The 26,225-nt window shown below is 35.5% G+C and overlaps 1 protein-coding gene across 2 annotated transcripts in view; it reads left to right on the forward strand.

Moving 5' to 3' along the window:
* LOC150098716 (uncharacterized) overlaps positions 1-26,225 on the forward strand; it is an 80,704-nt gene that overhangs the window by 49,210 nt on the left and 5,269 nt on the right. For both annotated transcript variants that reach the window (XM_090405114.1, XM_090405115.1), the window contains exons 5-6: positions 2,952-3,062; positions 17,422-17,619. In XM_090405114.1, coding sequence (XP_090261240.1) covers positions 2,952-3,062; positions 17,422-17,619 — 309 coding nt within the window. The remainder of the gene's footprint in view (positions 1-2,951; positions 3,063-17,421; positions 17,620-26,225) is intronic.

The following is a 26,225-nucleotide window of genomic DNA, read 5'->3' on the forward strand; positions in this document are numbered from 1 at the left end:
TATATTAATGATATATGTGAGGATTTGGATGGAGATATTCAGTTGTTTGCAGATGATGCAAAGGTGGAACGAACCATGAAGAGTAGGGAAGATGTTGTGGCCTTACAAGAAGACTCGAATAAATTGAGTGATTGGGCACGGAAATGGGGATGTGAGTTCAATGTTGCAAAATATAAGGTTTTAAAATTTGGAAAACAAAGATGGGATGCAGAATTTATGCTTGGTGAGGATATATTGTTAGAGGTAGAGAAAATAAGAGATCTGGGGGTGATAGTGGATAAGGATCTGAAATTTAGGGGACACATAGCCAAAATTGTGACGACAACACACGGGCTTCTGGGAATGATGCAGAGGACACTGACGTGTAGAAGTGAGAGATTCTTGTTCCATTGTATAAGACTTTTTTATTGTGCCCAGATTTAGTCACCTGGTTTTCAGAAGGATGAAGAGATGTTGGAAAGGGTCGAAAGGCAATTGACTAAGGTAGTTTCTGACCTCTGGAATGTCGAGTATGAGGAAAGATTGAGAAGATGTAATTTGCAGAGTCTGGTGAACAGGAGGAAGAGGGGAGATGTGATAGAGACCTACAAGTTGGTAAGGGGTTGTTATAGGATCAATGCTGGAGAAGTTCTACAGAAAATAGTGGGAGATCGAGGGAGAACCAGAGGTCATCCCTGGAAACTGTACAAAGAGGGTGTGATTAGGGGAGTGAGAGGCAGGTTTTTTTTCAAGCAGAGTTGTAAATGATCGGAATGCCTTGCCTGAGAGTGTGGTGTCTGCAAGGAGTTTGAATGTGTTCAAGGCACGGTATGATGAGCTGTGTGTGTGATAAAAGGACCTCCCAGATGAGTCTTTGACTCCATGAGGTCTTGGGGTAATAATAATAATAACTGAAATGCCTTCTGACACTATAATCAAATGTAATACTCTTTGACCTCGAGTTCCTTCTCTCACATGCTGCTTGAGGAAGTTGTCTTGCAGCAGCTCAATAAATTCATTTTCATTCTTCTCATGAGATTTTACTGTTACCCTTTCAATATTTTGATAATTAAAGTCTCTCATTATGATTATTCTTTTCCTACCCATTGTCTCTATTTGGTGATGCATTTGTTCATCACTAGCAACCGATCCACCAGGTCTGTAACAACACCTCACTATGTAATTGATCTTGTTAGAGTCCATCTCATACTGTTACTAGTAATACAATCATAGGTCTCAACACTAACTGGAGTCACATCATTTGATATCATTAGCAGCACATCCCCTTCTCTCCTATCCTGTCTGTCCTTCCTAAAAATACTGTACTTTTTTACACTCAATACTAGTTAGTATGTCTGATTCTGATAGCCAGGACTCACTAATGCCAGTCTGAATCACTACAATCTGAAGTCCCAACATATTGACCAAAGCAGCAAACTCTACCTATTTGTTTCTGATACTCCTAGCATTTGTGTGCAGACATAGTAATATACCTGCATGTTCTTTTGTATACACTTGTCTGCATACCACAGTTGGAAAACTTGCAGAATAGAGATGTTTGATTGACCTGAACCAGATGAACACAAAATCAAAATCTTTCTCTCCTTGTAATCATTTCCATTTATATAACATTGTCACTCTTACACTCATATTCTCACCATTCCTCCCATTATAATTTTGTTTCCCTGACTCTGTGTTAGGTCTCATAGCAGCTATTATTTTTTCAAAAGTCCTGATACCAAAAGCATTCATATGTAGGCCGTCACTCTTATACAAATCCAATTTTCCCTCAGACTCACTCTACACATCCAAAAACTCATATCCATTCCTTCTATTCAACCTACACATTGAATCGTTGCCATCATAGCCCTTCTTCTTAATTCATTTTTATCATATTGAAGTAATATACTTTCTGTTTTTACTTTCTGACTCTTCACTCTCACCTGTTCCAACAGCCCTTTTAAGTCCTGTCTCTTACTGAACTTATTGCTAGTTAAGGCATTAGTACTTACTACAATTACAATCTCATTTACTGTTCTTTTCTGTTTTTGAATTACGCATTATATTTTTAACTTTTCTCTGGGAAAATTTGAAGTTATAACCCCCTCATGAATAGCATGTTTTATGATAGTCACCATACAAAATAACATCCTTCTTTTTACAAATGTTACTTACCTGATTTTTGTTACTTACTGACTTACCTGATTCCATGCTTTGTTGTTTCTTATTTTGCTGCTTAATTTTTTTCTCATTCCTATGGTCATTTAAACGCCCCTTGACTTTTTATAATTCTGCGTTGTCACTGATAATTTGCTTTAACTTCGCAATTTTGGAGGTTATTTCATTTTCGACATCCTCCTCAATAACTTCAATGATCTCATTAGCACAGCAAGCCTTCTCATTCTTGCCATTCGTAGCATTATCTTTCTTGTGCATTTTGACACCATTTTAAACTATACTTATTATTGAAATATCTTAAGAAAAATATGTTATAAAATACTAAGATTTACACTAATATACTATAAACACTAATTTTCTAAGGAAAAACAGACAAAAATCATCAATTTTACGCTAGTGCTAAATTCATCAACCAATCATATTGTAGCCTCAAAGCGTACTATACTTATAAAAAGTTACACGAAGATCGTGTATTCATTATTTTGACATCTTTTGCTAACTTGAGTGGCTTTTCCAGATGTCACTTTGCTGGCTAAGAGACTGTGGTTTAAATCATATCTGTATCATGGAAGAATTTAAGATCTTACTCAAACAAGGCCAAAAATGGATAAAGTTTTGCTTCATTTTATGAATGAAATTGTAATATACTTAATTACTGTTTACTGAAAACATGAAAGTTTTTGAAGTTGTTTACTTAAAGTTATATCAATAAAATTAAGATTCATAAAATAACATTATTTACTATTTATTTTATATGCTGATTAGTTTAATTTAAAAAAAAAATTTTCTGATAGGCATATATTCATACAAAGGCTGCCAGGATTATTGGTGTGGAAATGAATGAAGAATTATGTAAAATTCAGAATACTATTATTGAAAAGCACAGAATGAATAATAGGATCCAGGTATTTTATTATCTTTTGATAATTTTATTTTACCCTTTTATATTTTTATATACAATTTAGAGAGATGTCATATCACCTATCCTTATACCACCACTGTCATGGAAATTTATGTGTTCAGATGACAACTCAGATCAGCTTCTTTCAAGTTGTATAGAATAGACTAACAGAGGACTTAACAACTATTTTAAATAGTGCTTAAATCCCAATCCATATAAAATTTAGGTTATTACTAATTTCCATATAAATAACAGCTAATCAAACTATGCTCTTAAAGTCTACTTGAGGAATATCTCAGTAAAATACCATAGAACCCAAAAGTATGTTGGAGTGATTCTTGACCTATCTTTGACTTGTAAAGGTTGCTGAGAAATTAAAACTTGCAGTAACATCTTGGAGAAACTAGCAATGTGTTCAGGTGCAGGTGCTATTACAGTATGCACAACGGCTTTGGCATTAGTTTATTCCACAGCAGAATAGTGTTCCAGTGGGGAAACATAAAACTTTTGCATAGATCTATGTACAGATATGAAAGGCTATTCAAATAAAGTACTGAAATTCTTCATAGACCAAACCTGAATCATAATGACTACCTTACAATTCCAAGAATTTGGGAAATTGTTATACTCAGTTGTATTAAATAGATTATCATAATAAATTAATTTAATTACTATTTCAGCTCAAAAGTTTTTAACTTAACAAATGCACAACTATTTGTACAGAGAGGTTCTAATTTGGCACATGCGCCGTACTGTTCTATTGTTCAAATTCCTTACTGTTATTTTTGCTTTTATGTTTCATCTCAACCAAGCCATGAGATTTCTCCTGGAACAATAAGATCAGCACCAACTTAGCTCCAGCTCTTAGTAATATTGCTTCCCCTCCTTCTCTGTTACAGATGAAAAGGAGTTCAGGCAACCTGTGGAGTAAAATTATTGAGAACAGTATCTTTCTCATACATGAAAATAACTCCCACACAGCTACTCAGAAACTGAAATCTAGATGACCTGCAGAGATTAGTTGTGCAAATGCCGCATAAAGCTTTTGTTATTACATCAGCCCAAAAACTATACTGACAGTAACATTCATATAACTTGCATGTCACTGTTCCTGATTGCTAAAGCGTTCTCTCTACCAGACTAAAGAGTTCTGAAATTAAATATTCACACGTATGCCAGAGTAGAAAATAATATTTATTTTACAAATATTTTATCTTATCTATCATAAGACATGATCGGTAAGGGCAAAGAACATTGGTAAAGAATTTGAACAATAGAACAGTACGGTTCATGTGACAAATTTGAATCCTTCTGTAGAAGAAGTTGCGCATTTGTTCAAATTCAAAGCCAATAGTTTTAATTAAATTTGGCTTAAACCAATATAGAAAATGATGGTACAACATCACAAAATTTCATGCCGGCTGGGGCTTCGCCCGGTTAAACAAGGCCCCCGTTGTTTTTGCCAGGGAACCAGGGGGAACAGCAAAAAGTCAGCTACTGGAACAAATCTGAAAGTACACCCCCAACTCAACATCACCAGAGTTAAAGATCGGTACTATCAACATAAGAACCCTGAATGACAAAGAAATGGAGCTAGCTGAAGAATTAGATAAGTACCAGATCGACATAATAGTGGTGACTGAAACAAAAAAGACAAAAACTGGTAAGATCTTTCTCAGCAATAAATACGAAATGTTATGTTCAGGAAATGACAATCAAGGAAAGGAAAGAGTAGCCATAGTATTTAACACAAAATATGAGGCTAATCTTTTTGAATGGCAGGCAGTCTCAAGTAGAGTGATGTGGGTAAATATGAGAATGGGGAACTGGACAATGAGACTTATTTGTGCCTATGGTCCCACAGAAGGTTCTACTAAGGTAGAAGTGGAGGAATTTTTTTGATGCTTTAGGAAAAGCAACTGACACAATGAAAAAGGAAAAATTGGTCCTTGTTGGGGATCTAAATAGCAGAGTAGGAAATGATTGTCAGTCATACAAAAATATTTTGGGAAAATTTGGAGAAAAGAGCAAAGCTAATAATAATGGCAAATATCTGTTGGATTTCTGCTCAGGACATGGACTGGTTATTACTAACACCATGTTCCAACATAAAAATGTGCACAAATTCACATGGAGAGAACAGGCAAGGAATAAGAAACGTCTCATTGACTATGTTATTGTTGATAGAGATGTTTTCTCCCTGGTGCAGGACACCAGAGTGTACAGAGGATTTGAAATTGGAAGCGATCACTATTTAGTCTTGAGCAGGATAAAATTGAATTTCATATTGAAAAGAATAACATGTAAGAGAGTTTCAAAGCGAATAAAAGTTGAGCAGCTCTCAGATGTCAACTGTAGACTAAAATACACAAAGATTATTGAAGAATAAATGAAAGAGTTTGAGAACAGGAACCAAACCTTGGAGATTCATTGTCAAGCCTTGAAGAAAACCCTGATTGATTCAGCCAGACAGGCATGTGGTAAGGATAGAAAAATCAGAACTCCATGGTGGACACAGTAAGTTAAAGAAGCAGTGAAGGAAAAGAAGAAAGCATATCAAAAGTTCCTGGCAAATAAGTCAGCTTTTGGTCTTAGAAAATACAGAGACAAATGTAAGAAAGCTAAACAGTGTGTAAAACTAGCTAAACAAAAGTCATGGGAGGACTTTGGCAAGAACATAGAAAATAAATAGCAAGAAGGTGGTAAGATATTCTGGAGGTTGTTGAAGAAGCTTAGAAATGGAGGAAAGAGTGCTGTAAAAGGAGTTAGAGATGATAAAGCTGACATGAAAACAGGAGAAAAAGATATCCTTGAAGTATGGAGTAATTACTTCGAAAATTGCTAAATGAAACAATCAGTGATAGCACAGTGGTAAAAAAACACTCAACACGCATACAGTCAGGAATTCATATCCATACTTGAAGTAGAAAAAGCCATCAATGCCTTGAAATATGAAAAGGCAGCAGGAATAGATGATATTCAACCTGAAATGCTGAAGTATGGTGGTATAAAAGTCTTACAGTGGCTGCACTGCATAGTTCAGAGAGCCTTTACAGAGGGAAGAATTCCTGATGATTGGAGTAGAGCTCTCATAGTACCCATATATAAAAAAAGGAAATGAAACTGAATGTGAGAATTACAGAGGTATTTCCCTACTGAGTGTTCCTGGCAAGATCTATGCAAGTATACTTGAGAAACGGTTGAGAAGAATTGTGGAAGAAAAGCTTGGTGAAGAACAAGCTGGATTCAGGCCAAATAGAGGCCGTCAGGATCAGATCTTCACTTTATGACAAATAGTCGAGAAAGCATGGGAATATAACAAAGATCTGTATTTAAGTTTTGTCAATTTGGAAAAGGCATATGAAAAGGTGCCAAGAGAGAAGCTATTCAATACGCTACAGTTATATGGTGTCAATGGGGCATTATATCAAGCAATACTTAGTCTTTATTTGAGTTATAAGTCAGCAGTTAGAATTGAAGGAAGTACAGGATGATGGTTTAATGTTAAATCTGGTGTGAGACAAGGATGTACATTATCCCCTCTGTTATTCATTATCTATATGGATCAGATTATGAAGGAAAGTGGTATTAAACATGATATCAGAATTGGGGATGTTAATGTTAGCTCTTTGCTTTATGCAGACGATGTTATACTTCTAAATAAATTTGCTACAAGTCTGCAAGATTCCCTAACTAAATTGAATAACTGTTGTAATAGATGTGGTATGAAGGTCAGCATTAAAAAGACAAAGACAATGAAAATAGGTAGAATTGTTGAAAATGTCAAGCGTGTTGTGAATGAGGAACCTGTGGAAGAAGTAAAACATTAGAGCTATTTAGGCACGATTTTTAGTGAAGATGGTAAATTAAATATGGAAATAGACAACACAATCGACAAAGCTGGTATGGTAGGCAGTCAGTTGAATAAATTCATATGGAATAAGAGAGAAATTAGTCGGAATACTAAATTAGCTGTATACAAGACAGTGTTCAAACCAGTTTTAACCTATGGATCTGAGAGCTGGGATAGAAATAAAACACTTGACCAAAGACTAGAGACCACAGATATGAGAGTCCTGAGAAAGATTATAGGCTTGAACAGATGGCATCAATGGCAATATCATATTTAAAGCGAGGATATTATGAAAGAACTTGACATTGTCAGCATCCAGGAATGCGTTAGCGGAGCTAATCTCAGATGGTATGGTCACTTAAACAGAATCGGCAAGGAAAGATATGCCAAACAAGTGTTCTCTGCCAGGTTGGCAGGAAAACGACCCAAAGGAAGACCAAGATATAGGTGGATTGATACGGTACAAAGTGCCTTAGACGATAGAAATATAAGATCTGATAATGTTGGAGTCTTGACAAGTAACAGACTGATTTTGAGGAAAATTGTAGATAGGAAGTTAGTAATGATGTAAATTTTTCTTGTAGTACTATCATATTCTGTACATCCCTTGAGGGTACATGTCAGGAATTTGATGATGAACTTTTAAGATGGTGAGACAGTTGTTATGATTAATGTTTGGTCTGTGATGTAGAGCTCAGTACTTCCATACCTGTACGTAGATCTATGTAAAAGCTTGATTTTTCCATTGAATCCTATAGTTGGTGTTTTCAATTCCATTCTGTTGCAGGCCTGATTTGTGCAGCGTGATGAGCCAAATGATGTTCAGAAATACGTTTATAGACTGACATTCTTGTTTGACTGCAGTATGACAGATTATATGAACGCAAGACTACCTACTCTAGGTAGTATCATTGTTGAGTGTTTGTCTTTTGAAGAGGGATAACATATTATGAATTTGGTACTGAGTTTGAAGGTAGCAATGAGTTGATATTTTTTTTATCATCTTTGCTACTTGTTCATAGATACTTTTGATGTAACCATCAATCAAATTCAAAATCTGTTACCCTCTCCAAAAGACAACTGTCAACAATAACGCTACCTGGAGTATACCAAGTCCTGTGTTCATGCAATCTGTCATTCTACAGGCAAACAGGAAGATCAGTCTATAAATATATTTCTGAACATCAAAACCATGACTGACTCATCAAATCGCACAAATCGGGCCTGGCACAGCATGGAATTGAAAACACAAACCATAGGATCCAGCAGGGAAACATAAAGCTTTTACACAGATACACTATGTACAGATATACTATTCAAAGAAAGTAATGATGCTCTATTTCATTAGAGCTTCAGTACTTTCTCAAACCTTAATCACAATGACTGCCTTACCGTCCCAAAAGTTTGGGAAATTGTTATACTCAGTTGTGCTAAATAGATTGTATTATCATAATAAATTAATTAAATTAATTATTATTTCACCAAATAGTTTTAACTTAACATATGCACAACTACTTGTAAATTTTTCTACATGTTTTCATTTTGCCACATGCACTGTATTGTACTGTACTGTTTTATTGTTCAAATTCCTTACCGTTCTTCGCTCTTATGATTGATGTCGTACATGAGATGAAATATTTGTTAAATAAATATTATTTTCTACTGTGGCACATGTGAATATTTAATTAGGGGAACTCTTGCTGTACAGTAAAGAGTTCTGATCATCCAAAACCATCTGTGGTCTGCCCTTAAATGGATTGGAACATGTATTGCATGGAAGATACAGACATATGTTCCATAACTGGTAATGGCTCTCCATAGCTCAGACAATTATCCATATCGTTAATGATTGTCCTGTATTCTCTTATCCTAGACTTTTTTTTATGTTAAATCTGTGAATTCAGAATCTGACCATTAAACTATGATTCATTTCCTGTTTATGTAAATGTTTCACTTGTTTATTTTTTATCCCTTTCTATGCATACATCATTTGATAAATAAAATAAATAAATAAATATTTATGCTGAAGTTCAAAATAGTTGCACGCAAATTATCAACACATCCGAAATTAATTTTGTTTTGAAAGGACCAAAAACATGAAAGGATCATGTTTAAATAACTATAAATTTTATTTCAACTTAACATCTAGAAGAAGAAGAATAAACCCAACATCAGAAGAACTGAAGATAGAAACAATCAGTATATGAAATATTAATGGGAAGGAAATTGAACTTGCAGAAGAACTGGAAAAGTACCACATCGACATAATTGGCATTACTGAAACAATGACAGAAAACAGGTAAGATCTTATTAAATAATAAGTATAGGATGTTATATTCAGGCAATAACGATCAAAGAAAGGAAGGAGTATCAATAGCATCCAACACCAAACATGAAGATAGGCTTCTTGATTGGAAGGCAGTTTCAAGTAGAGTTATGTGGGCAAACTTCAGAATGGGGAAATGGAAAATGAAACTTAATGTACCTGTGGTCCCACAGAAGGTTCTGTGGGACTGTAGGTACATTAAGTTTCATTTTCCAAAAGAGTATAAGATGAATCTCACTAGGCATATAGGAACATTTTGGGAAAATTTGGAGAAAAGGATAAAGCTAATTGGTATCTGCTGGATTTCTGCTCAGGATATGCAATAATCATTACTACCATATTCCAACATAAAGATGTGTACAAGTTCACATGATAATAAGATAAGAAAAGTATCATTCACTGTGTCATTCTTGTTAGTGATATCTTCATGCTGGTTCAGAATACAAAAATGTGCAGAAGATTATTTGAAATTGGAAGTGACTTAGAGCTAAGTTAGATAAACATGAATATCCCATTGAAACAAACAGTATGTAAGAAAGTTTTAAAAAGAGTTTAAGTTGAGCAGTTTAAGTTTTTTTTTAAGTTGAATTTAAGTATATACTCTCAAGTGCTTTGTTTTATAGGATATCAAGGCAATTGATGAAAGTCATTAGCCTCTTATATATAAGTAACCCAGTTGTGAAGATACTTCATTCATAAACTTTGTTTGCTTACACTTGGATAGAGGATTAAACCAAGAATATTAATTTCTTAGCATCTTTAATTTATGCAAATATAAAAGTTTTGCAGTGGCTACACTATATAATACAGAGGACTGATCAGAAGGTCAAATGCCAGGTGATTGGAGTAGGGCTCTCATAGTTCTCATCTGTAAAAGCTGAATGTGAAAATTACAGAGGGATTTCTCTACTAAATGTTCTCATCATCATCATCATCATCATCAAATTCCTGCCATGTACCCTCAAGGGGTGTACAGGATATGACAAGTACTACATGAAAAAATTACATCATTACTAACTTCCTAAATACAATTTTCCTCCAAATCAGTCTGTTACTTGTCAAGAATCCAACATTATCACATCTTATATTTCTATCGTCTAAGGCACTTTGTACCGTATCAATCCACCTATATCTTGGTCTTCCTCTGGGTCGTTTTCCTGCCAACCTGGCAGAGAACACTTGTTTTGCTAATCTTTCCTTGCCGATTCTGTTTAAGTGACCATACCATCTGAGATTAGCTCCGCTAACGCATTCCTGGATGCTGACAATGCCAAGTTCTTTCCTAATATCCTCGTTTTTAATATGATATTGCCATTGATGCCATCTGTTCATGCCTCGAATCTTTCTCAGGACTCTCATATCTGCGGTCTCTAGTCTTTGGTCAAATGTTTTACTTCTGACCCAGCTCTCAGATCCATAAGTTAAAACTGGTTTGAACACTGTCTTGTATACAGCTAATTTAGTGTTCCGACTAATTTCTCTCTTACTCCATATGAATTTATTCAATTGACTTCCCACCATACCAGCTTTGCTGATTCTGTTGTCTATTTCTATATTTAATTTACCATCTTCAGTAAAAATCGTGCCTAAGTACCTGAAATGTTTTACTTGTTCCACAGGTTCTCCATTCACAACACAGTTGACATTTTCAATGATTCTGCCTATTTTCATTGTCTTTGTCTTCCTGACCTTCATACCATATCTATTACAACAGCTATTCAATTTAGTCAGAGAATCTTGCAGACTTATAAGCGAATTTATTTAGAAGTATAACATCATCCGCATAAAGCAAAGAGCTGACATTAACATCTCCAATTTTGATATCAGGTTTAATACCACTTTCCTTCATAATGTGATCCATATAAATAATGAATAACAGAGGGGAAAATGTACATCCTTGTCTCACAACAGATTTAACATTAAACCATCTTCCTGTACTTCCTTCAATTCTAACTGCTGACTTACAACTCAAATAAAGACTAAGTATTGCTTGATATAATGCCCCATTGACACCATATAATTGCAGTGTATTGAATAGCTTCTCTCTTGGCACCTTGTCATATGCCTTTTCCAAATCGACAAAACTTAAATACAGATCTTTGTTATATTCCCAGGCTTTCTCGACTATTTGTCGTAAAGTGAAGATCTGATCCTGACAGCCTCTATTTCACCAAGCTTTTCTTCCACAATTCTTCTCAACTGTTTCTCAAGTATACTTGCATAGATCTTGCCAGGAACACTCAGTAGGAAAATACCTCTGTAATTCTCACATTCAGTTTTATTTCCCTTTTTATATATGGGTACTATTAGAGCTCTACTCCAATCGTCGGGAATTCGTCCATCTGTCCAAGCTTTCTGAACTATGCAGTGCAGCCACTGTAAGACTTTTATACCACCATACTTCAGCATTTCTGGTCGAATAACATCTACTCCTGCTGCCTTTTCACATTTCAAGCCTTTGATGGCTTTTTCTACTTCAAGTATGGATATGTATTCCTGACTGCATGCCTGGTCAGTGTTTTTTATCACTGTGCTGTCATGACTGCTTGTTTCATTTAGCAGTTTTTCAACGTAATTACTCCATACTTCAAGAATATCTTTTTCTCCTGTTTTCATGTCACCTTTATCATCTCTAACTCCTTTTACAGCACTCTTTCCTCCATTCCCAAGCTTCTTCAACAACCTCCAGAATATTTTGCCACCTTCTTGATATTTATTTTCTATATTCTTGCCAAAGTCCTCCCATGACTTTTGTTTAGCTAGTTTTACACACTGTTTAGCTTTCTTACATTTGTCTCTGTATTCTGTAAGAGTAAAAGCTGACTTATTTGCCAGGAACTTTTGATATACTTTCTTCTTTTCCTTCACTGCCTCTTTAACTTCCTGTGTCCACCAGGGAGTTCTCATTTTTTTATCCTTGCACTCAACCTCACCACATGCCTCTCTGGCAGAATCAATCAATGTTTTCTTCAGAGTTTGCCACTGAATCTCCAAGGCTTGATTCCTGTTCTCAAACTCTTTCATTCTCTTTTCAATAATCTTTCTGTATTTTAGTATACAGTTCACATCTGAGAGCTGCTCAACTTTTATTTGCTTTAAAACTTTCTTACATGTTATTCTTTTCAATATGAAATTCAATTTTATCCTGCTCAAGACTAAATAGTGATCACTTCCAATTTCAAATCCTCTGTACACTCTGGTGTCCTGCACCAGGGAGAAAACATCACTATCAACAATAACATAGTCAATATGACTTTTCTTATTCCTAGCCTCTTCTCTCCATGTGAATTTGTGCACATTTTTATGTTGGAACATGGTGTTAGTAATAACCAATCCATGTCCTGAGCAGAAATCCAACAGATATTTGCCATTATTATTAGCTTTGCTCTTTTCTCCAAATTTTCCCAAAATATTTTTGTATGTCTCACAATCGTTTCCTACTCTGCTATTTAGATCCCCAACAAGGACCAACTTTTCCTTTTTTATTGTGTCAGTTGCTTTTTCTAAAGCGTCAAAAAATTCCTCCACTTCTACCTTAGTAGAACCTTCTGTGGGACCATAGGCACAAATAAGTCTCATTGTCCAGTTCCTCATTCTCATATTTGCCCACATTACTCTACTTGAGACTAACTGCCATTCAAGAAGATTAGCCTCGTATTTTGTGTTGAATACTATGGCTACTCCTTCTTTTCCTTGATTGTCATTGCCTGAATATAACATTTTGTATTTATTGCTCAGAAAGATCTCACCAGTTTTGGTCATTTTTGTTTCAGTCACCCCTATTATGTCGATCTGGTACTTATCTAATTCCTCAGCTAGCTCCATTTCTTTGCCATTCAGGCTTCTTATGTTGATAGTACCGATCTTTAACTCTGGTGATGTTGAGTTGGGGTTTGTTTTCAGATTTGTTCCAGTAGCTGACTTTTCGCTGTTCGCCCTGGTTCCCTGGCGAAAATAATGGGGGCCTTGTTTAACCGGGCGACGCCCCAGCCGGCATGAAATTTTGTCATGTTATACCATCATTTTTTTTATTTTGGTTTAACCAATAAGAATACAATTTGGTCGGCTAAATCCCAAATTGCCAGCCCATCCTCTTTCGTTCAGTATCAAAGTAGATACCCAACAGGGTGCACCACGAGAAGGTGAGGATTGGACGTTAGGTCAGAAGCCCTGGTCGGTTCTCCGCATTCCTTTAAAGGCTATGTGGAGGTCTCCTCTCAGTTATACAGCTTTGACCCTTAAGCACTCTAACATAGTTCTCATCTGTAAAAGCTGAATGTGAAAATGACAGAGGATTTCTCTACTAAATGTTCTAGGTAATATTTATACAAGTATACTTGAAAAGAGGCTGAAAAAAATAGTGGAAGAGAAACTTGGTAAAGAACAAGCTGCATTCAGGCCAAATAGAAGTTGTCAAGATTTTCACTTTACAAGAAATATTTGAGAAATCATGAAAGTATGACAATTATCTTTAAGTTTTGTAGATCTGGAAAAGGCATACAAGCTACCCAGAGGAAAGATTTTCAAAACACTACAATTCATCATCATCATCAAATTCCTGATATATACCCTCAAGTGGTGTACAGGATATTATAGTACTTCATGAAAAATTTACATCGTTACTAACTTCCTATCTACAATTTTCCTCCAGATCAGTTTGTTACCTGTCAAGACTCCAACAATATCAGATCTTATATTTCTATCTTCTAAGGTACTTCTTACTGTATCGATCCACCTATATCTTGGTCTTCCTCTCGGTCTTTTTACTGACAACCTGACAAAGAACGCTTGTTTTGCCAATCTTTCCTCTCCCATTCTGTATTAGCGACCATACCACCTGAGATTAGCTCTGCTAATGCACTCCTGGATGCTGACGATGTCAAGTTCTTTCCTCATATCCTTGTTTTTAATATGATATTGCCATTGATGCCATCTATTCACGCCCCTAATCTTTATCAGGACTCTCATATCTGTGGTCTCTAGTCTTTGGTCAACTGTTTTACATCTGATCCGGCTCTCAGATCCATAAGTTAAAATTAACTTGAATGCTGTATTGTATACAGCTAATTTAGTGTTTTGACTAATTTCTCTCTTATTCCATATAAATTTATTCAATTGACTGCCTACCATACCAGCTTTGTTGATTCTGTTGTCTATTTCCATATTTAATTTACCATCTTCAGTAAAAATCATGCCTAACTAGCTGAAATGTTTTACTTGTTCCACAGGTTCTCCATTCACAATGCAGTTGATGTTTTCAATGTTTCTGCTTATTTTCATTGTCTTTGTCTTTTTAATGCTGACCTTCATACCATATCTATTACAATAGTTCTTGCAGACTTATAGCAGATTTCTTTAGAAGTATAATATCACCTGCATAAAGCAAAGAGCTGACATTAACATCTCCAATTTTGATATCAGGTTTAGTACTACTTTTCTTCATAATATGATCCATATAGATAATGAATAACAGAGGGGATAATGTACATCCTTGTCTGATACCAGATTTAAAATAGAACCACCTTCCTGTACTTCCTCCAATTCTAACTGCTGACTTACAATTCAAATAAAGACCAAGTATTGCTTGATATAATGCCCCCATTGACACCATATAACTGTAGCATTTTGAATATCTTCTCCCTTGGCACCTTGTCATATGCCTTTTCCAGATCTATAAAACTTAAATATAGATCTTTGTTATATTCCCATGATTTCTCAACTATCTGTCGTAAAGTGAAGATCTGATCCTGACAGCCTCTATTTGGCCTGAATCCAGCTTGTACTTCACTGAGCTTCTCTTCCACAATCCTTCTCAATCGTTTCTCAAGTATTCTTGCATATATCTTACCAGGAACACTCTGTAGAGAAATACCTCTGTAATTCTCATATTCAGTTTTATTTCCCTTTATATATATGGGCGACCTCTACTCTATGCATCGGGAATTCATTCCTCTGTTCCAGCTCTCTGAATTATGCAGTGTAGCCACTGTAAGACTTTTATACCTCCATACTTGAGCATTTCTATTCAAATATCATCTACTCCCTGCCTTTCCACATTTCAGCTTTTATGGCTTTTTCTACTTCAAGTATGGATATGCATTCCTGACTGCGTGCCTGTCAGTGTTTTTTAGCACTGTGCTGTCATCACTGCTTGTTTCATTTAGCAATGTTTTGAATTAATTACTCCATACTTCAAGGATATCTATTTCTCCTGTTTTCATATCACTGTCATTTCTAATTCCTTTTACAGTACTCTTTCCTCCATTTCTGAGCTTCTTCGACAACCTCCAGAATATCTTGCCACCTTCTTGATATTTATTTTCTGTGTTCTTACCAAAGTCTTCCTATGACTTTTGTTTAGCTAGTTTTACACAGTGTTTTGCTTTCTTACATTTGTTTCTGTATTCTCTAAGAGCACAAGCTGACGTATTTGCCAGGAACTTTTGATATGCTTTCTTCTTTTCTTTCACTGCCTCTTTAACTTCCTATGTCCACCATGGAGTTCTGATTTTTCTATCCTTACAAACAACCTGACCACATTTCTCTCTGGCTGAATTAATCAGTGATTTCTTCAGGGCTTGCCACTGAATCTCCAAGGTTTGGTTCCTGTTCTCAAACTCTTTCATTTTTTCTTCAATCATGTTTGTGTATTTTAGTCTACAGTTCACATCTGAGAGCTGCTCAACTTTTATTCGCTTTAAAACTTTCTTACATGTTATTCTTTTCAATATAATATTCACTTTTATCCTGCTCAAGACTAAATGGTGATCACTTCCAATTTCAAATCCTCTGTACACTCTGATGTCATGCACCATGGAGAAAACATCACTATCAAAAATAAGATAGTCAATGAGACTTTTCTTATTCCTTGCCTCTTCTCTCCATGTGAATTTGTGCACATTTTTATGTGCACAATTTTGTGTGTTACTAATAACCAGCCCATGTCCTGAGCAGAAATCCAACAAGTATTTGCCATTATTATTAGTTTTGCTCTTTTCTCTAAATTTTCTCAATATAGTTTTATATGTTTGACAATCATTTCCTACTCTGCTATTTAGAAACCCAACAAGGACCAACTTTTCCTTTTTCATTCTGTCAGTTGCTTTCTCTAAAGCCTCAAAAAATTTCTACTTGTACCTTAGTTAAACCTTCTGTGGGACATAGGCACAAATATGTCTCATTGTCCAGTTCCCCATTCTCATATTTGCCCACGTCACTCTGCTTGAGACTGTCTGCCATCCAAGAAGATTAACCTCGTATTTAGTGTTGAATACTATCGCTACTCCTTCTTTTCCTTGATTGTTATTGCCTGATTATAACATTTTGCATTTATTGCTGAGAAAGATCTCACCAGTTTTTGTCTTTTTTGTTTCAGTCACCACTATTATGTCGATCTGGTACTTATCTAATTCCTCAGCTAGCTCCATTTCTTTGCCATTCAGGCTTCTTTTGTTGATAGTACTGATCTTGAACTTTGATGTTGAGTTGGGGTGGGTTTTAGGATTTGTTACAGTAGCTTACTTTTCGCTGTTTGCTCTGGTTCCCTGGCAAAAATCACGGGGGTGTTGTTTAACAGGGCAACTTCCTAGCCGGCATGAAATTCTGTCATGTTGTACTATCATTTGAAATTTTGGTTTAAGCCAATAATAATAATACAATTTGGTCGACTAAATCCCACATTGTCAGCCCATCCTCGTCCATTCAGTATCCAGGTAGATACCTAACAGGGTGCACCACGAGAAGGTGAGGATTGGACATTAGGTCAGAACCCCTGGTCAGTTCTCCGCATTCCTTTAAAGGCAATGTGGAGGTCTCTTCTCAGTTATATAGCTTTGATCCTTAAGCACCCATTGAAGGTTATTCATTATCTTATTGTTTTTTTTTTCATGTAATTCTACTTTCTCTCATAAATATCTTTTTCTACTTTCCTGCTTTGTGTCATAGAAAATTTGTGCTCAAATTTAAGGAAATATATTTTACAACTACAAATAATCTACATCATAATCTTCACATCCTTTTAATACTCATTCATATGATCAGTGAGCTTATTAAACTCCTTGATTTCAAATTTATTACCAAAATTATATTATGAATCTTTAAAAAAGAAACAAGGACTGTTAATATGAGTTAACTATAAAAATGTTAGTTTATAATGTAGTTGACATTTTTTTTTTTTAATTTCAGGTTATTAATTCTGACATTAGAAAAGTTCCTGAAATCATCAAAAGTGCAGATGTTGTTATTCTAAACAACGTGTTTGAGTTTTTTCTCTCAGTTGAGGATCAGATTAATTGTTGGAAGTTTCTGAGACAAAATATAACTAAACCTGGAACTTTACTACTCACCATACCAAAACTTGAGAATAGTCTCAAGAATATTGAGGTAAGAATAAGAATTGCCATATAAGTAAAATATTTTATCTGAAGATAAATAAACAATATGTTTTATATGCTTATTACTTGGCAAGATTTTTTTATAGTTAGTTTGGAGAATTTCCTCTTTAGTTTGTATTCAAGCAGTTGAAAAGAAATGAAAGCAGAATTTTATTTATTTAGTTTGAAATAGCATGGATTTTACTACACAATTTTACTTACACAATAAAGTGTCAAAAATTGACACTTTATTTGTCAAGGGAACCTTCTGCATAGTGATTTGTAGCTTATACTTTATTTGCAGATTAGCAGTTGGAATTGAAATGAAGATTGTTTGATGGTAAATGAGATATAAGATGTGGCTTTTCTCTATCTTTACTATTATTTATAATTTGTTTGAACAGTGTTGTTGTGAGAAAGTGATATAAAACTCAGTTCTTTACTCTCCACAATATGTTATCTGCTTAAATAAATCAACCACAAATGTTCAAGAGTATATGAAAATAAATATTTTTGTACTATAAACTGAATTAAAAATGAAGACATTAATATTTAATCATTATCGGTGTTCAAGATCATGTAAGAAGAACTAATTTTTGATGGCATATGCAAAGATTAGCAAAACAGAGAGTGAAACAAAAATAGCAAAAAGATAATCTAGAGAAAGAACAAAATATAGCCTGGATTAACAAAGTTAGAAGTACTTAATATATAACTGTGGGAATTTAAATTGGAGAGAGAGAGATAGTGTTATCCATTCACTCCTTGTTTTGCCAACAATCGAGTAATGATTGCTTGAGATTGGGATTACACTGATTTTACGATGAGGAGACTGGTTATATTTACAGCATGGGTGGCCTGAAAGTTAATTTTACAAAGACAAAATATTTTGTGGTTGGTGGAGAAGGCAGTCTTAGACCTGTTAGTCGATAAAGTCGAGGCTAAGTCCAAACACATCTATAAGGCAATTTGCCTTTCAGATAATTGAAAGGTTATATAATTCTATACTTGGTGCGTGGATAAGAGGATGGCTGACTCACAAATATATGGGGGATGTGAGTCTGCAAGATTTAAGGTAACTACTGGTATACTACAAGAATCAGTCCTTGGTCCACTGTTATTCAATTTGTACGTTAATGATATTGGGAAGGATTTGACAGGCAACATACATCTATTTGCTGATGATGGAAAGATATTGTAATCCTAGTGTTTAAGCTTATTGTTGATTCTCCAGCATCATATGTTGTTTAAGAAAATTGACAACATATTTGTTAATAAATAAAATTATTTGCATCATCTGCAAACAACTGAATATCCCCATCCAAATCTATCCCATTATTATTAACATACAGGTTAAATAGCAACGTATAGCCTGTATGTTAATGGCCCTAAAACAGACCCCTGAGGCACACCACTGGTGACTTTTCTCTTCCAGGAGATTGCTCTGCCATACACAACTTGTTGATATCTATCAGATCCAATGCACTAGTCTAATATTCAAACCCATTTTCTCTAGTTGGACTATCAACTTATCATGTGGTAATCTATCAAAAGCCTTTGCAAAATCTAAGTATGCTACTGTGTATCCATCTCCTTTGTCCAATGAAGCCACTTGTTGTAATAAGTAAGTAGATTACTAAAATGCATTTTTGGAAATTATGGAGACAACTACCATGTTTGAATAAAAACTTTAGTTTACTATTACTAAAATTTTACAATTCGACGTTTCGACCTTTATGTTAAGGTCATCTTCTGGAGCGTACAAATATACACAGGAAACAAGCTATACTACAATCATACTGGTTCGTTAAAGACACTGACTAACCGCTACCACAATTGTTGGCCTGACCTCTGGTGGGAAAAAAAAAAAAAAAAAAAATTATACATCAACGCTAAAGTCCTATTATTTGCGTTGTCTACTATATATATATATTAACATTATATTAACATCATTCCAGCCAGTTGGAGTGGAATGGTTTCTAATAATAGCAGATTGGCTAGAGTCCTGACTTGTGTTGAATCTTTCAAATTAGGTTGGCTGAATGTGTGCCATCCAGATCCTTGGAATTTTCATACCATCTTTATTGTTGATATTTGGGTGGTTTATCAGGATTTTGCAGGATTCTTTAAATTTTCTTTCGTACCATGTTTTTGTACGGTGTAAGGAGCAGGTGCTTTTCCAGTTGATTTGGTGTAAGGTGTTGAGTGCGTGGTCTGAGAGGCCTGCTTCACCATAATGGTTATATTTAATGTGTCTAATGTGTTCTTTTTTGCGTATAGGGATTGTCCGTCCTGTTTCACCAATGTACGGTAAGTTACAGGTGCAGCGGATGCAATAGACTCCAGGATGTGCTAATGGGAGGAGAGGGTCCTTAGAGGAGCTGAATATGGTTTTAAGTTTAGTGGGTGGTTTAAAGGTGGCATTAAGGTTATAATGTTGTAGGATTCTGTTGATTTTTTCTGATAACCCTTTAATGTATGGGATGGCTATGGTTTTACTGTGGTCTAGATTCGTTTTTGTTGTGGTTTTATAGAGTATTTTATTGACCGTATTTTTGTTATAGCCATTGTTTATGAATGTGTCACTAATGATTTTTAGTTCTTGTTTCAGGGCCTGCTGGTTAGAGCAAATAGTTGTGGCTCTGTTTTATTAGATTACTAAAACATGACCTCCCTTTAGCAAATCCATGATATCTATCAAAGATATTATCACTGTTGTCAATCCAATTCTGAATCCTGGTTCTTATTAGCCTCTCCAACTTTAACCATAACAATTGACACCTATGGCCTATAATTTGATGCTCGAGTTCTGTCGCCTTCCTTCCACTTCTTTGGAACTTGAACCAATGCAAGACTCATATTAAATAAATATGTCATTTAAGAGTATAACACCATCTGCATAAAGTAAAGAACTGAGATTAATGTCTCCAATTTTGATATTAGGTTTTGATGCTACAGTGGAGATAATGTGTACCCTTGTCTTACACCTGATTGTACATTAAACCATCTTCCTGTAACCCTTTTGATTTTGACTGCTGACTTATCACTTAAATATAGACTATATATTGCTCAATATAATGTGCAATTTACAACAAAATTGTAGCATTTTGAACAGCTTTTTTCTTGGCACCTTGTTATATGCCTTTTCCAGATCCACAAACCTTAAATACAGATATTTTTATATTTCATGATTTCTCAACTGTTTGTCTTAAAATGAAAATCTGATCCTGGCAACCTCTATTTGGTCTTAAAAACAACTTGTTCTGCTCCAAGTTTCCCTTCCACAATTTTTCTGTTTCTCAGCTATGCTTGCATAAATCTTATCAGGAACACTCAACACAGAAAGTCTTCTGTAATTCTCACATTGTTTTATTTCCCTTTTTATATTGGGAATCAACCCTGTGACCAGGCCTTCTGAATTATGCAGTTTAACCACGTTAAAACTTTTATACCTCCATATCTCAATATTAATGGTCAAATATCATCTACTTCAGCTGCCTTTCCACATTTCAGGTTTTTTGTGGCTTGATGATGCTTGAGTTCTGTCACCTCCCTTATGAAGTAGCACGATCTTGCCTTCCTTCCATTCCCTTGAAACTTAACCCAGTGAAAGACTCATATGAAACAAATATGAAACAGCAGATGCCACCTCCTTGGCACATTCCTTCAAAATACGTGGTGATATATTATCAAGTCCCACAGCTTTATTAACATAGAGTTTGCTTAATTCCCCATATACCTCTTGCTTGCTTACAGTCAGTCTCTCAACTCTCTTGTGAATGATGTCACATTCACAAGAATTGAAAGACCTTTATGAACTGCTCATTAAATATCTCAACTATATCTTCTGCAGCAATTATTCTTATACCATTTTCTCCAATCAATGTCCTCCTCCTTCCTTAATCATTATTTCTTTTTTTCTGGCTACATATCGAAAAAACTCCCTAGGATTCTTTTTAGCTTCATTAACTAACTGCTGCTCATACTTCACTTTTGCTACCCTTACTAACCAAGTCACCTTCCTTGCCTGTTCTTTGTAATCCTCATGGAATTTTCCTATTCCATTCTACACCTGCAATCTGTCTCCTGAACTTCTCATAATCACCAGCGTTGTAGTTCCACATATAACCTTTTCTCACAGAGGTCCTTACGCTGCTGGCATCCACCCAGGTAATCGCTTCATGGTCACTCTCACCAACTGGAGAACAATATAGAGATTATAAAAAACAGGTATCCCTCATAAACATGTGGAATATAAGTCACAGTCTAGAAAGGTGATTAATGTAGCGAGGAAGGATAAATTGACATTTATACTGACTGAAGCAATAAAGCAAAAACCCTAGGAATTCTACAGTTGTGTTACCAGTAAAAGAAAGGGTGAATGTTGAAGACTGATTTAATTGATGGAGGTGAAACATTGGTCATATGTGCTGAAGATTCAGTGGAAATGTCCAATGAATATTTCTTCATCATCATCATCAAATTCCTGCCATGTACCCTCAAGGGGTGTACAGGATATGACAGTACTACATGAAAAAATTACATCATTACTAACTTCCTATCTACAATTTTCCTCCAAATCAGTCTGTTACTTGTCAAGACTCCAACATTATCAGATCTTATATTTCTATCGTCTAAGGCACTTTGTACCGTATCAATCCACCTATATCTTGGTCTTCCTCTGGGTCGTTTTCCTGCCAACCTGGCAGAGAACACTTGTTTTGCTAATCTTTCCAATCCCATTCTATTTAAGTGACCATACCATCTGAGATTAGCTCTGCTAACACATTCCTGGATGCTGACAATGTCAAGTTCTTTCCTAATATCCTCATTTTTAATATGATATTGCCATTGATGCCATCTGTTCACGCCTCTAATCTTTCTCAGGACTCTCATATCTGCGGTCTCTAGTCTTTGGTCAAGTGTTTTACTTCTGACCCAGCTCTCAGATCCATAAGTTAAAATTGGTTTGAACACAGTCTTGTATACAGCTAATTTAGTCTTCCGACTAATTTCTTTCTTATTCCATATGAATTTATTCAATTGACTTCCCACGATACCAGCTTTGCTGATTCTGTTGTCTATTTCTATATTTAGTTTACCATCTTCAGTAAAAATTGTGCCTAAGTAGCTGAAATGTTTTACTTGTTCCACAGGTTCTCCATTCACAACACAGTTGACATTTTCAATGATTCTGCCTATTTTCATTGTCTTTGTCTTTTTATTGCTGACCTTCATACCATATCTATTACAACAGCTATTCAATTTAGTCAGAGAATCTTGCAGACTTGTAGCGGATTTATTTAGAAGTATAACATCATCCGCATAAAGCAAAGAGCTGACATTAACATCTCCAATTTTGATATCAGGTTTAATACCACATTCCTTCATAATGTGATCCATATAGATAATGAATAACAGAGGGGATAATGTACATCCTTGTCTCACACCAGATTTAACATTAAACCATCTTCCTGTACTTCCTTCAATTCTAACTGCTGACTCACAACTCAGATAAAGACTAAGTATTGCTTGATATAATGCCCCATTGACACCATATAACTGCAGCGTATTGAATAGCTTCTCTCTTGGCACCTTGTCATATGCCTTTTCCAAATCGACAAAACTTAAATACAGATCTTTGTTATATTCCCATGCTTTCTCGACTATTTGTCGTAAAGTGAAGATCTGATCCTGGCAGCCTCTATTTGGCCTGAATCCAGCTTGTTCTTCACCAAGCTTTTCTTCCACAATTCTTCTCAACCGTTTCTCAAGTATACTTGCATAGATCTTGCCAGGAACACTCAGTAGGGAAATACCTCTGTAATTCTCACATTCAGTTTTATTTCCCTTTTTATATATGGGTACTATGAGAGCTCTACTCCAATCATCGGGAATTCGTCCCTCTGTCCAGGCTTTCTGAACTATGCAGTGCAGCCACTGTAAGACTCTTATACCACCATACTTCAGCATTTCTGGTCGAATATCATCTACTCCTGCTGCCTTTCCACATTTCAAGCCTTTGATGGCTTTTTCTACTTCAAGTATGGATATGTATTCCTGACTGCATGCCTGGTCAGTGTTTTTTATCACTGTGCTGTCATCACTGCTTGTTTCATTTAGCAGTTTTTCAAAGTAATTACTCCATACTTCAAGGATATCTTTTTCTCCTGTTTTCATTTCACCTTTATCATCTCTAATTCCTTTTACAGCACTCTTTCCTCCATTCCTAAGCTTCTTCAATAACCTCCAGAATATTTTGCCACCTTCTTGATATTTATTTTCTATATTCTTGCCAAAGTCCTCCCATGACTTTTGTTTAGCTAGTTTTACACACTGTTTAGCTTTCTTACATTTGTCTCTGTATTCTGTAAGAGTAAAAGCTGACTTATTTGCCAGGAACTTTTGATATGGTTTCTTCTTTTCCTTCACTGCCTCTTTAACTTCCTGTGTCCACCAGGGAGTTCTGATTTTTTTATCTTTGCACACAACCTCACCACATGCCTCTCTGGCAGAATCAATCAATGTTTCCTTCAGAGTTTGCCACTGAATCTCCAAGGTTTGATTCCTGTTCTCAAACTCTTTCATTTTCTTTTCAATAATATTTCTGTATTTTAGTCTACAGTTTACATCTGAGAGCTGCTCAACTTTTATTCGCTTTAAAACTTTCTTACATGTTATTCTTTTCAATATGAAATTCAATTTTATCCTGCTCAAGACTAAATAGTGATCACTTCCAATTTCAAATCCTCTGTACACTCTGGTGTCCTGCACCAGGGAGAAAACATCACTATCAACAATAACATAGTCAATGAGACTTTTCTTATTCCTAGCCTCTTCTCTCCATGTGAATTTGTGCACATTTTTATGTTGGAACATGGTGTTAGTAATAACCAGTCCATGTCCTGAGCAGAAATCCAACAGATATTTGCCATTATTATTAGCTTTGCTCTTTTCTCCAAATTTTCCCAAAATATTTTTGTATGTCTCACAATCATTTCCTACTCTACTATTTAGATCCCCAACAAGGACCAACTTTTCCTTTTTCATTGTGTCAGTTGCTTTTTCTAAAGCCTCAAAAAATTCTTCCACTTCTACCTTAGTAGAACCTTCTGTGGGACCATAGGCACAAATAAGTCTCATTGTCCAGTTCCCCATTCTCATATTTGCCCACATTACTCTACTTGAGACTGACTGCCATTCAAGAAGATTAGCCTCGTATTTTGTGTTGAATACTATGGCTACTCCTTCTTTTCCTTGATTGTTATTGCCTGAATATAACATTTTGTATTTATTGCTCAGAAAGATCTCACCAGTTTTGGTCTTTTTTGTTTCAGTCACCCCTATTATGTCGATCTGGTACTTATCTAATTCCTCAGCTAGCTCCATTTCTTTGCCATTCAGGCTTCTTACGTTGATAGTACCGATCTTCAACTCTGGTGATGTTGAGTTGGGGTTTGTTTTCAGATTTGTCATATGTGACAAATTAAATCAGTCTTCAACATTCACCCTTTCTTTTACTGGTAACACAACTGTAGAATTCCTAGGGTGAAACATTGGTCATATGTGCTGAAGATTCAGTGGAAATGTCCAATGAATATTTCTTTAGTGTTGAATATAAGGACAGATTAAAGGAATGGGATCTTCAGAGCTTGTTAGATAGGAGAAGTGATGTAATGTATAAGTTGGTGTGAGGAGCCTATCAGATAGATACATGGGTATTATTATGTAAGGTATAGAAATTTGCTTGGATAAAGGAGTAAACAAGAGTATAATTTCTTGGAATTTTTAATTTTATTGTGTAAGGTAATTGGAGTGATGGGGGAATGAAAGGTCATCCCTGTAAACTATACAAAGGTCATGTGAGTAAGGAAATGAAAAGGCAATTTTTTCATGGTTGTGAATGAGTGGAATGCATTGCCATAGTGGGTGATGAGTGCTTAAATGCTAAATGTCTTCAGAGCAATACACTCTGTGTGTGGGGGGGGGGGATCAAACACTCACATACCATATAATGGTTATGATATGTGAGCATTTGAACCCCCCCTTACACACACAGTGTATATCTGGACACCATGGAGGCTTGGAAGTAATACTCTCATTATTATTATTATTGTGACTATCAGTGACCTCTAGGGAGTCAAGGACTCATTAAAGAAAGCCACACATCATCTATGCAAGCTGTCATTCCTTCTCTTAAACTCATTTATGGTAGTCGCACTCACCACTTCAACAGGCAAGCTCTTTTCCACTTTCTCACTGCTCTGCGAGATGAAAGAAATATCTAGCTCTCACCCTTATGTTAACTGCACATAAATTCAGCTTCCATAGATGTGTCCTTCTGCTCTCTCTGCCTTTCATATAACAAAAAAATTTCATCATCTGGTGTCCTTATAAAAGTTTTTTTCAGAAGTTTATAAGCCTCTATCATATCACTCCTCTTTCTCCTGTTTAGTTTACCACTGTCTGCAGTCCATATACTCTCAATCTGTATTTCATAATCTCTCTATCATCTTGGTTACTCTTCTCTGCAGTTCCCTCCCCCATCAACTCAGAAACTAAATCTGCACCATAAGCTATCAATGTTCATTTCAGCATTGTACTTAACCTTCAAGT

The sequence above is a fragment of the Typopeltis vanoorti genome, chromosome 15, assembly GCF_054136105.1.
Source record: "Typopeltis vanoorti isolate ZY-2024b chromosome 15, IOZ_Tvanoo_1.0, whole genome shotgun sequence".
Classification (NCBI taxonomy): domain Eukaryota; kingdom Metazoa; phylum Arthropoda; class Arachnida; order Uropygi; family Thelyphonidae; genus Typopeltis; species Typopeltis vanoorti.